At 33.5% G+C, this 12,558-nt stretch overlaps 1 protein-coding gene across 1 annotated transcript in view; it reads right to left on the bottom strand.

Annotated features, from left to right (window-relative positions):
- Positions 1–12,558, bottom strand: part of LOC118193352 (diacylglycerol kinase theta-like) — a 238,058-nt gene that overhangs the window by 134,512 nt on the left and 90,988 nt on the right. The window contains exon 5 of the mRNA XM_035364432.2: positions 3,383–3,514. Coding sequence (XP_035220323.1) covers positions 3,383–3,514 — 132 coding nt within the window. The remainder of the gene's footprint in view (positions 1–3,382; positions 3,515–12,558) is intronic.

Raw genomic sequence — 12,558 nt, 5'->3', positions numbered from 1 at the left:
CAAATGAACAAGATAAGATATAATGATTCGATAAGAATGGCTGGACGAAAGTTTAGCTACTGGCACCATCTATTGATGAAACGAGAACTAAAACATAATTATTTGTTTCATCAATAGATGGTGCCAGTAGCAAATATAATGCTGATTTTTGTTGTTTGACTTCTAAATTAATACATTATAACTTTCTTAACCACTAACTTAATCATTATCGAAGTGATTCCTCAAAGAAACTGAGAACTTAAAAAATTTTACACACTTTCCATTAATGATGCATGCTATCTAATCTGTATTTAGTACATCCTGAAAAGGCTAATATGTAGCACATACAATAATAAAAAAGCTGTAATGTAGCCAACTAACAGATAAAATAACTCTCTGGCAACCAATTGTGTTCTGAAAACATCAAAGTGTGGAAAACTAATCTCACTTGCTACATTAGCAAAGGGGGGAAGAAGGGAATTCTTAATTGGAACCATGTGAAACTTTGACAACTTTTGATGCAGTGTGGGTCAAACTAACCTGCCATTTTTTGAAAGACCAATCAAGCACATTTATTTTAAATGCGTTTCCTGAAAAAGCTGTGCCAAACAGGAGATAGAAATAGATTATTAATACAGTATTTCCTGTTATAAATACAATGCATAAAAGCATTGCCTTCACATACCGTTGGATTCAGGACGTCCGTGGCTCGCCATTTTGGCCATTCGCATCTTCGTGCGACTTTAATTAGCAAAGATGGTAATTAGCCCGAAAAATGCACAAAAAATCGGTATCTCTGGAACTTACCGGCCGATTTCTTTGAAATTTTGAATTTTAAACCCGCGAGATGATGAAATGACGGATGGAATTGATTCCACACTGATTTGCGAATTAGGAGCCTAATTAACAGGATAATTAAAAACGCCCTAATACCCCTTTTTCTTTCCTTCCCATATCTTTGTGGACAGGCTGGGATTCGAAGGCGAGGGGTTTTGAGGGGTTGCAGCTGTATCCGTTTTCCAGTTGGAATCAATCGTCAAGGCCATTAGCCGGGGGACGAAATTAACGTAGTGGAGAATTTTTATTCATTATGCTAATTAATATTATAATTTGCCAATCTCTCTAGAACAAAGAGCATCCTTCATTTGACTATCTATGAGTTGTAAACTTCTAAATTTGGAGCCGATCGCATTATTGGTTCCCAATATATTAATTTTTCTTAATTAGAGAAATTGAGCCCAAAAATGCCCAAAAAATCGGTAAATCTGGAACTTACCGGCCGATTTCCTTGAAATTTTGAATTTTAAACCCGCGAGGGGATAAAACGACTGATGGCCTTGATTCCACACTGATTTGTGAATTAGGAGCTTAATTAACGGGGTAATTAAAAATGCCCTAATACTCCTTTTTCTTTCCTTTCCATATCTTTGTGGACAGGTTGGGAATGAAGGCCATGGGTTTTGAGGATTGTAAATTGCGAGCCGATCGGACTGTCGATTGCTGAGATACGTGTTTTTTGTGCATTTTTCTTAATTAGAGAAATTCAGCCGGAAAAATGCACAAAAATACGTAACTCTTGAAAGAATTAACCGATTTCGTTCAAATTTTGAATTTTGCACTTCCCGGATGCTCAAATAAAGGTTAGTGTTCGTTGTAAACTGTTTTGCTAATTAGGAGCCTAATTAGAAGATTCATTAAAAAAGCGCTACTACCTTATCTCCCCTTCCTAACTCTTGGTTGACAGCCTTGGATTCGAAAGCCAGGGGTGTCGGAGAGGGGGAGATGGTTTCCACAGGGATGAAATTAAAGTAGTGGAGGATTTTTATTCATTATGGCTAATTAATCTTCTAATTTGCCAATCTGTCTGGAACAAAGACCAAACCTCTTTTCAAAATTTGGCAATTATAAGATTGTAAATTGCAAGCCGATCGGACTGTCGGTTGCCGAGATCCGTATTTTTTGTTCATTTTTCGAATAATTTGTGATTTTTGGATCTGAATAAGAAAAGCAACTTTGAGTAATACAAATTAATATGTCTAATAGCTTAAATCAGCGTGCTCATTTGTGTTACTGAGCTACGTAATCATTCACTGCTTTTGTTATTATATATAAATGCATTAATATAATGTCTCTGTTCGCATAAAGCTAATATTAAATTAAATTTTAATTAAGAAATTTTAATTGCAAAAAATAATAATTAAACTATTTATTTAAATTCTGATTAAATTTTTTTTCGTTCAGGGTTTTAAATTGAATTTCTGTTGCTCGGATATGGTATATGGAAAGTTTTCTTATTATAAATAATTATGATTGATTAATTACATTAATTATATATTGATGCACCTTTGTGTGTGATTATGTTAAAGTTTATCAAAAGGAATTTTAATAACGAATCTACTGTTTGAATATAATACCCAAAAATTTTTGCGATTACACTTGGCAAAACGCCTGAGCTATAAAATCGCTGAACACTGGTAGTTCAGTCCAATTTTCGAATCTCGGCGAACGGGCTGGCTCCATAGGTGCTTTCGTAATCTTCCTTATGTGTAACGTGTATGCAGTATATTGTGGATGCATACGTAAATAAAGCGGGCGCAGCCCGCGCTAACTGCTAAACACTGGTAGTTCGGTCCAGCTTTCGAATAAAGGCGATCGGGCTGGCTGCATGGGTGTTTTTGTGATTTATCATGTATGCAGTATTTTCTGGACGTATACGCAAATAATGGGTGTTTTTGTGATTTTACACATGTGTATCCTGTATGCAGAATCTTCTGGAAGCCTACGTGAATAAAGCGGGCGCAGCCCGAGCGAAAGCGCTGAACTCTGGTAGTTTGGTCTAACTTTCGAATACCCGCGAAAGGGCTGGCTGCATGGGTGTTTTGTGATTTTAGGCATGTGTATTGTGTATGCAGTATCTAATAGATGGATACGTAAATAAAGCGGGCATAGCCCGCTCAAATCCGCTGAACACTGGTAGTTCGGTTCATGTTTCGAATCCGAGAGAGCGGGCTGGCTGCATGGGTGTTTTCGTGATTTTCCGCATGTGTATCGTGTATGCAGTGTCTTCTGGATGCATATGTGAATAAAGCGGGCGCAGCCAGCACAAAACCGATGAACACTGGTAGTTCGGTCCAACTTTCAATCCCGGCGAACGGGCTGGCTCCATGGGTGTTTTCTTGCTTTTACGCATGTGTATCATTTATGCAGTATCTTCTCCATGTATAGGTGAACAAAGCGGACGCAGACCGCTCAAAATTGCTGAACACTGGTAGTTCGGTTCAACTTTCGAATAACAGCGAAATTACAATGGAAACTCATGAACATTGAACAATGAAAAGCGGGCTTCTCAGCTGGCGGGCTTGCCCGCTAGTTTATTCTTAAAACAAAACATGTAAATACTTACCGTCATGCCACACCATTCACATCGCATTCCTGCAAGGCACTCAGATGACCAGCAGGTTTTCTTACAAAGCTGACATTTAGAGTTTCCAGGAAGATTTCCTTCTCTCCAATGATGATACTGAATAACCTTTGCCTATTCAAATTCACATAAGAATTATTTGCAATATGTAAAAATGCAAACTTTGAATACAGTTAAGAACATAATTCCTACTGTAACTAAAAACCAAAATTGAGATACTTTTATATCACTTCATTTTGAAACTAACAAATGGCAGGGTATGCTTTGAGCAGAGGTACTTCCTCCGACCCCTTCAAAATATTCTAAATATTGATACATTCATTTATTTGACTGTGAATATTCCTTACTACGATTCCGCTGCTAGAATAAATCAACAGCTGACTGACTACTTTGACAATTAAAACCATATAACACCTGAAAGATACCATCTTAATGAGGGTACAACAAATTCAAAACAAGACTAGCATTACTCTGATCCTTACAAAAGCTAAATTGGGGTCATACTGATATAAGCTATCTTACTTCTGAAGAAACTGAGTTTCCAATGAGGCTGAAAACAATTTCAGATATTTAAACCATGCTGAAGATGCTGAGAAGAATGAATAATAATGACATTTTACTCTGCATTGTTCGCATGGTCGGGGAAAACAACCTGAATTTACTTGTTGCTACAAGCTTGTTGAAAGGAGATTATTAACAATTTTTTCATTCACTTTTTAGCTACACAACAGTTTACTAAAACTGCAGAAAAATAAACTAATCCCAAATATTAAACAAAATTCATTATATACATCATCCACTTTACAGCAAACCTGAAATATATTTAAGACAAGAGCTGGAAATTTCAATGATGGACAGTAAAGTAATTTTCATGTTCAACAAGAATTAGTTTCCTACATTTTTATTAAAATTACTTATTTCATTCAATTAATTATAGTAGTTGCTCTATCACCATTCCTTGAATTTTTGAATTAAAAGATTTAAATGAACAACTGTTTGATATAAATGCTCAGTTAAAAAAAATTAATACTAGCATAGAGTCTCTGATTAAGCAGAAACTTAAAACTGAAATAGTAGGTAAAGAATCAGCAGAAAAAATAATTAAATGGAAAGGAAAAGTTTCTATGTATTTAAAAGTCTAAGCATAATTAATAATTTGGAAAATGCTTCTAGCAATAGAGCTACACTATTTCTCAATCATAGCTTATGAAATTGAATATATTAAAGTGTTAAGATGATACTAAGCATGTGTCATGTTTTCTGGAGGCAATTTAAAAATTCCATTCATGAAAGTGACAGATTATCTGATGTTGAAAAATTTTCAGACCTGAAATATTTGTTAGGAGAAATTCTGCTAAATGGAATTAAATGATTTTCTATAAAGAAAGAAAATTACACTAAAAGTATTGCTTTGTTAAAAAAAACATTTAACCGCTTAAGGACCAGCATGCTGAGAACGAAGCGCAGTCATGAGACCGGACCCGCTGAAATGTCCGCACATTTTCAGCAGTTAAGCCTAATTTTACAAGGAAAAAAAGGCGTATAAAATCAGCATTTTGATATTATGACTTCAATTTTTGAAGTTGTGTATTTAATGTGCTTGTTTTTAATGAGTAATAATATAAAGAATATCACAATAGAAATTAAACAGGCAAAATACTAAAATTATAACTATACACACAAAAATAAATACTATAAACATGAAAAAAATTACAAATACGTGATTAAAAAAATATTAAAAAAAACAAGAATTACCTATAGGTAATTAAATTCCAATTAAAAAATTCTGCTGTGTGTGAAATAATTCAAAACAAGGATCTACACACAAACATTGTATATTTTGCACTCAAAATGTGTTGTTTGCTTTTGCTTTTACTTGGTTTTAGCACACACAACGGATCTTCTCCTACCTTTATTACCTTTTCCCGCCAACGTAAATTTTCCAAAAATGTCTTCCAGTTAGATGGAAACCTGGAGTGTCCTGTGATTTTGGACAAATTTTAAGTTTTTAATAAGGTCTCAGCCATGGCTAACAGAATGAAACTGAATATAACCCTAACACATGTCCCAAAACTTCTTCATCTTCAAACCCTGTCTAACATCAGGTTTATATTAGAAAACTTCCTGTTTTCCTAAATCGAAAAACAGTATCCGCCATGATGACCAGAATGTGATTCCCCCTCTTGGCGGAATATCCGTTACCGATCACGCCAATACATACATTATACGTAAAGTAAATACATAATGCCTGGGTCATTATATATAATGATCAATTATATGTAATGACATATTAAATCGAGTAAGAAAAACAAAAACGCTGGCTCTTTCCTAAGAATTGCATAAGATGAGTAAGACGCATTATGCAGCGAGGAAAACTGATGGTCTTTTCCCTTCTGTAATAATGTTGTAATGTTACTTTTTAATTAACCAAGAAAGCTCATGTTAATTTTAAAATAAATGGAAAAAAGGACAACAGGTCTTGAGTTTTCCATCACAAATGTCCAGTTTTGTTACGCCTGCTATAATCAGAAAAATTTTGAAGACCAATCATGAGTGGATCGCTGATCAGTCATTATTCATCTAAAAGGTTATACAGTACAAAGTCTTTAATCCGGACGTCTATAATCCAGACCTCAAAGCTACAAACTTTCTACGCATGCGTACACGCATTATGCATTTAATGTATAATGGACAGTATAAGCTAGGCTAAAATTATCTAATTCAGTTAATGTTGCAGTTTGCGTTGTTCCTTAACCTTTTCATGACAGCGCACCTTTGTTCAAGACGCTCATGCGGGACGGAAGAGAATCGAAGGCAGTCACCGTACAGGACGGAGGTTTTGCATCGCTAAGCCTAATTTTATAACAAAATTCAAGAAAACAATAGTTTCGCTTCTAGCATCATAATTTTTGGTATCATTTTAGATTATTACTTGAGCTCTTATATATGTTAAAATTAGCCCTTAAAACATTTTTTCTTTATTTTACAAGAAAATATTCTTAAAAAATTGCTTATCTTCAAAAATTATTTTCGGAAGCGCTATTCAAATTAGTCCAAAGTTTTAATTGATAAAATCTATCAATAAAGTTTAAAATTAATAAAAAGAACACAATAAAGACTATTTACAGTAAGAAGTAACAAAATTTAAAATGAAAACGAGTGTGGTAAATCTCGAAGCACAGGGAAGTATTTATTACATTGTAACTCTTAGAAAAAGTATCACTTTTTAACTTTTTAGAAAATCAATCAGTACTCTCATTTGCGTTAGTAAATGGTTCACTAACCATACTAGGGTATTCTTCCTCTGATAAATAGCGCCTTCCCACCATAATAGACTGGAGGTGAGGCTTTTCTAAATAAAAAAAGAAGGAACGGAAATATATCTGAAGGCAATGCAAAACGTAAAAAAACACCACACAGTAACCCTAAAAGACCGTACATAGTAGAGGAAAAAATAGAATAAAAAAAGGAATTGGATATAAATCAGATACGACAATGTTTTCATTAGCACACAGCGATTTAAAAGCCCACCTCAGTTTACGCTTTACCTACGCCCCCACCCCACCCTCGAACAGTTGAGTAAAATACCAAAGTCAAGTAGAATATATCAAACTCAAGGTCAGGAACCTAAAACTGTGTTCATTTCAAAAGTAATGGACACAGGATGCCATCTAGTGGCCTTCAGAAAAAGTTCCACCTTAAAATGCGTATACGCATCACCCGTCCTTTGAATGCGATCTTTACTGATGCGTGGATGGGACGCCCGGCTGTAAGAGATGTTCTTAGGGAATGCGTATATGGGACGCCCGTCCTAATTGGATCCGGCTTATTACCATTTGCAGACTGTTAGAGCAATTTTATAAAAATTAAGCTTGAACTTTGGATTATGTCAAAAACAGTTTCCAATTCTGGAGCTGCCAAAGGATCTACAAAGCGAAAGCATGTTTCGATGTCCATCAAACAAAAAGTGGAATTGCTGCAAAAAATAGATAAAGGCATATTCGTCTCAAAATTATGCGAGTATGACATTGGAAAGTCAAACTGTATGTAACATAAGCAAAAAGAAAAAGGAACTTTTTGAATTTTTTGTGGATTCTGACACCCCACTTGCAATGAGTAACAGAAAAAGGGTCTGTTATGCTAAAAGTGACGATCATGACAATGTGATGATTGAATGGGGCAGACAGCCTCACAGCGAGGGTGTACCATTAACGGGTCCAATACTAATGGCTCAAGCCAAAATATTTAATGAAGAAATGAACTTAAACACTGAGTGCACATATTCAACAGATTGGTTAATCAAATTTAAAAATCGCCATGGTATAAGACAATTAAAAATTCCAGGTGAAAAAGCTTCAGCTTGTACTGAAGCTGCTGAACAATCTGAAGATGAATTCATTGAACTCATTACTAGTGAACAATTACCTCCAGAACAAATTTACAATGCTGATGAAACTGGTCTTTTCTGGCAATATGTACCGTGAAATACCTTGGCAACCTGTACAGAAAAGTCTCCAACTGGTGTCAAAGCTTCCAAAACAAGAATAATAATTTTAGCATGTGCAAATGCTGCAGGAACGCATAAGTGCAAACTTTTCGTAATCGGAAAACATGCACGACCTCGAGCATTTAAAGGGGTAACAATTTTCCCCGTTATATATCACACAAATAAACGAGCAAGGATGACACAAGCGTTGATCAATGCTTGGTTTGAAAATCCTTTTATACTCGAGGCTCAGTGACATTTGAATTCGGTTGGTTTACCTGATGACTCAAAAATAGTCCTGATTGTTGCCAACTGTTTGGCGCATACTTCACTTAAAGTTTTAGTGAAAGATAACGTATTTGTATTACTTTTCCCTCCAAATTGTACGTCTATCATTCAGCCTATGGATATGGGAATAGTGCACACACTGAAATGCAAATATAAAGTAGCATTTTTAAAATCTATGTTAAATTTCTTGAACAATAGCATGACCATTCAAGACTTTTTGAAATTTTTTAGCATAAAATCTGCTGAGTGTTGATGATGACACATTGCAAGATCGTGAGAGGATGTGTCTCCAGATACGTTAAAAAATGCTTGGCATAATTTATGGCCAGCTACAATATTTCAAAGTGAGGACGATGAAGATGATAGCCAAGAATTTAAAGGTTTTCGGACATTGCAAACTAAAGGTGAAATTTTAAACTTATTGGATTTTGTAAAGAAATGTAGAGAAGCAGTAATAAATGAAGATGATATAACAAAGTTTTCCATTGCGACGACAAAGCCTTAATCATCAATCAATTAACAAACGTCGAAATCTGTAGTATGGTTCTACATCCAGAAAATACTGCTTCATATAGTGAAGAAAGAGAGGTTATTGAAAACGAAAAAATTTTGATTAACAAGTTAGTTGGTATTCTTGACACAGCAATTACAGGACTTGAACAGTGGAACTTTGTAACTGAACAAGAAATTATGTCTGTTTATAGAATTAAAAAGCAAGTATTAGTGAAAAAAAAAAAAAAAAAAAAAAGCAACTTAAACAACTTACATTGAAAGAAATGTTTAATAAAATAAACAAATAAATAGCTTTTTTTTTTTTTTGTAAATTTTGATGCCCTTTATATCGCAATTGCTCTTTATTTGTTAAATTACGGTTTCATATTTTTAATTGTATAATTTCTGCATGCCATCTTACCAGATTTAAATTGACGATCTTATAATCTGCAAAAATTCCTAATCCGGAATTGCCGAAGTCCCGATTACGGACTTTGTACTGCATAGCATGAAAATCAAGAGAGATGATATTCAGCCAAAAAAATAAGAATACAGGGGCAAGTCTATTTAACATTTAGTAAATGGGCATTTTGCTAATTTGGCAAGATATCACCAAGCTAACAGTGGTTTGGGTGACTAAGTTTTGTAGTCAAATTTGTCGAGAAATCGCAAAAAGTCGGCGAAATTGGTGCCATTTGTTGACATTTTGGTCCAGTCCCTGTATAACTATAATGGCTATTGCAATTGATTCCCATATTAGCTGTACCCACATCCAATGCTCATATGTCTTCCACAAGGTCCATTAAGTGAAAAGGTTTGCCCAATATGAAACTGAGACACAGAGCACATACGTCAAGTCTGAAAACACAGGGAGAAAAACATGTCACAGGGAGACCAGTGTCCAGGGAAAATGCCAAGCGACTGCTTTGGAATGCTGAACTATGAGGTCCTCTGTTTCCTGCGAGTGAGAATCTTTTTTTTCAAGGTCAGGTGATTTAATCATTGAGGAAAAAAACAAAATTAACAATTTACAGAAAATGTTAAAAATCTGCCAATGATACAGTTTGCTTCCTGAAAAAACAGTTAGTGCATTTGAAAAAGAAAAAGACACAGTTGAGAAGACAGAAGTTTAAAAATGGCATTATATATAAAACATAAAATTATATAATATTATACATAAAAAGCCTTTCAATGCCATAAAAGAACTTTTACTAAATGACAGGAAAAACTACTAATTGATCAGAAAAAGGAAATGAGATGGGATGACTAAATATTAGCAGTTAGGTTCGCGTTACACTATTTAAGTAGAAAGACATATCTAAAGTATCCTCTTCTAGTATATTCAGCTAATCTTAGGCGTGGGCATCAATATTTCAATTACGGCAAAATATTTTAGATGATCCTTTAAAAAATGATGAAAACAACTAGAGAAATATAGCTTGGTATTCACAAATTTAAAAGCTATTAGCACATGGCCTTTTCAATAACTGGAAGTAACCACTCTTTGTAGACTTTGATAGAAGAATGACAGATGTCATTCTTTTTTAAGTGATTTCAAAATTCCATCAAATAGGGTATAAAGTTGTGGCTGTAGTAAGTGGTATGGGTGGATCTAACTACTCATTAAAAATAAACAATAATAAATAATTGTGTATGCATCTAATTACCAATGAAAATATTAATTTTTTTGCCGATGAGCCGCATCTTCTGAAACTTATTCACAATTGGCTTTTAGAGACTTATTAGTCCTAAGCGGTAACTCCATTCTAAGTAAAACTCCACTTTTCGAATTACTTTAAATTAATGCAGTGAATACAAAGTTTGCTGCAAACTGACAGAAACTTGCATTTATGTGAAAAATCTCCACTGCAAAATGTACGTCTAGCATCTCAGTTGTTTTCAGAAACAACTGCAACTGCATTAGAAAGCTATAAGCCTGGGTCCGATTTAACAAATTTCATAAAAAAAGCAAATAACTAGTTTCATATTTTTAATAGTTATATACTGAAAGTATTTGGATTGCCTGGTAAAAGTACTTACAGAAAGTATATAATAACTCAGGATGCAGCAATAGATAATTTTTGCAAAATTGTGAAACACATGAGGTGTACTGTAAAAAAAAAAAAAAAATCACTGCAGGTATTTCAAAAAGGTATTCTTATGTCTAGCACATCTTTAAAAAATCTCTTGCATTAGAAAGAAATATATAACCACTGATACATTCTAACACATCGTTTAAATCAAGATGCTCTTGAAGTTACATTTTCATAGTTAAGGAGTAGAGGAGGACTAGATAATCATCCTACTCCTCTTATTGGTTTATACCATTGAAATATGGTGACACTAGGCAAGAATTGTTTTATTGGAGTTCAAGGAAGCACAAATACAAAAGACAAATTAGGAGATGATTGACTAATTTCAAAAGTTTTGCGGCATGCTGGTGTAAACGTTTCTGTCAGATAGTTATACTGAAAAAAATATCAATTGCCTATATAAAACTTACAAACTAAAATTGTACATGACTGTCACAGAACACAATGGTTTAAGTTATACTGCAGGATGGATAGTAAAAATGTATCACATTGAATACCCTAATCTTGGGGAATTTTACATATAAACTAAAAGAATATCCAAATTATGTTTCACCGTGGATAAAGCATGTATCTCATGAAAGACTAATTCAACCATCCAAAGAGTGGAAAATGCAAATTCATAAAATGGAAGAAGAATTTTTAACTTTCAACAGTTCCACTTTAAGAAAGCGAGAAAAAAAGACCTTGTCAAAACTCTTAAACAGCAGCTTTAAGACACTAGTAAAAAATTACTTGCAAGATTTGCTAGAATTCAAACTTTTGTGGGATTAAAGAATTTAAATGAAAAATTAGTTGATCAAGAATATTCAAAAGCTAAAAAAATAATAGTAAATTCATTTGACAAAAATTACGACAATATAAAAAAGAGGAAGTAACTTGAAAATAATTTCTTAATATCCCCAAATAATTGCTTTAATTGATTGAAATTCAAGCTATCTTTTGTGTTGTTGTCTTAGGTGTGTGATTTTTTTAGCATAAGCTAAATTATTTTTCTTCAAGAAATGCTCAGCTGCAGCAAAAATGGTATATCCAACATATCTCTGTCAAAAACTGCATTTTTTATTAAACAGAACTGATTCAATTTGCCTATCTATACTAAAATTTTAGAGAGAAATATCTGGTTACTTTTGGAAAGAAAATATATTCTGTTGTATTATGTGTTATCTGATATATATATATATTTATTTTCAAACATTCATCTCAGAATATTTGTATATAATTATATACATTATATTAATTTTATATATATTGTCTTTATATAAAGTATTATATTACATCTTTATAATGTAAACTAAATAAATAAAATTAAATCTCAAATGTTTTTTACAATAGAAATTGCAAATATTGAAGGGGCCAGTTCTTTACTTCAGATTTCGAACAATATTTTGAATTAGCTTTGATTGTGTTAATTTTATAAATATTGCTACTGAATTAATGCAATTTACAGCACATAATTTGAATTTTGGTTTTGAACTTAATTTGCCCTTGGTTTAAATCATTCAAAGTTTATTTCTGTCTTTATTATACTCTCTTAGATAATACACCCTTTTTAACCTCTTCGCCGTACGTAATGCATCCGTTCATGTGAAACTTCTGCAGGGCGGCCGTAACACGCCTCAAGTGTTCTACATTTTAACTTTTAAACGTTTAAAACGCTTTCTAGATGTTAACTTGTTTGAGTATTTATTTTTGTTTGTTCTAATGAGGGTAGCACTAATCACGCATTCTATTTCTAATTGCATTTGCCCCGGGTTTTATGAATATTCGTGCCATTTCACACAAGATACAAAACAGTGAGA

The sequence above is a fragment of the Stegodyphus dumicola genome, chromosome X1 (genome assembly GCF_044657685.1).
Source record: "Stegodyphus dumicola isolate Sdum_Otavi_A_Nest chromosome X1, ASM4465768v1".
In the NCBI taxonomy this organism is placed as follows: Eukaryota; Metazoa; Arthropoda; class Arachnida; order Araneae; family Eresidae; genus Stegodyphus; species Stegodyphus dumicola.
The sequence above is the reverse complement of the archived record's forward strand: the minus strand, read 5'-3'. Positions and strand labels throughout refer to the sequence as shown.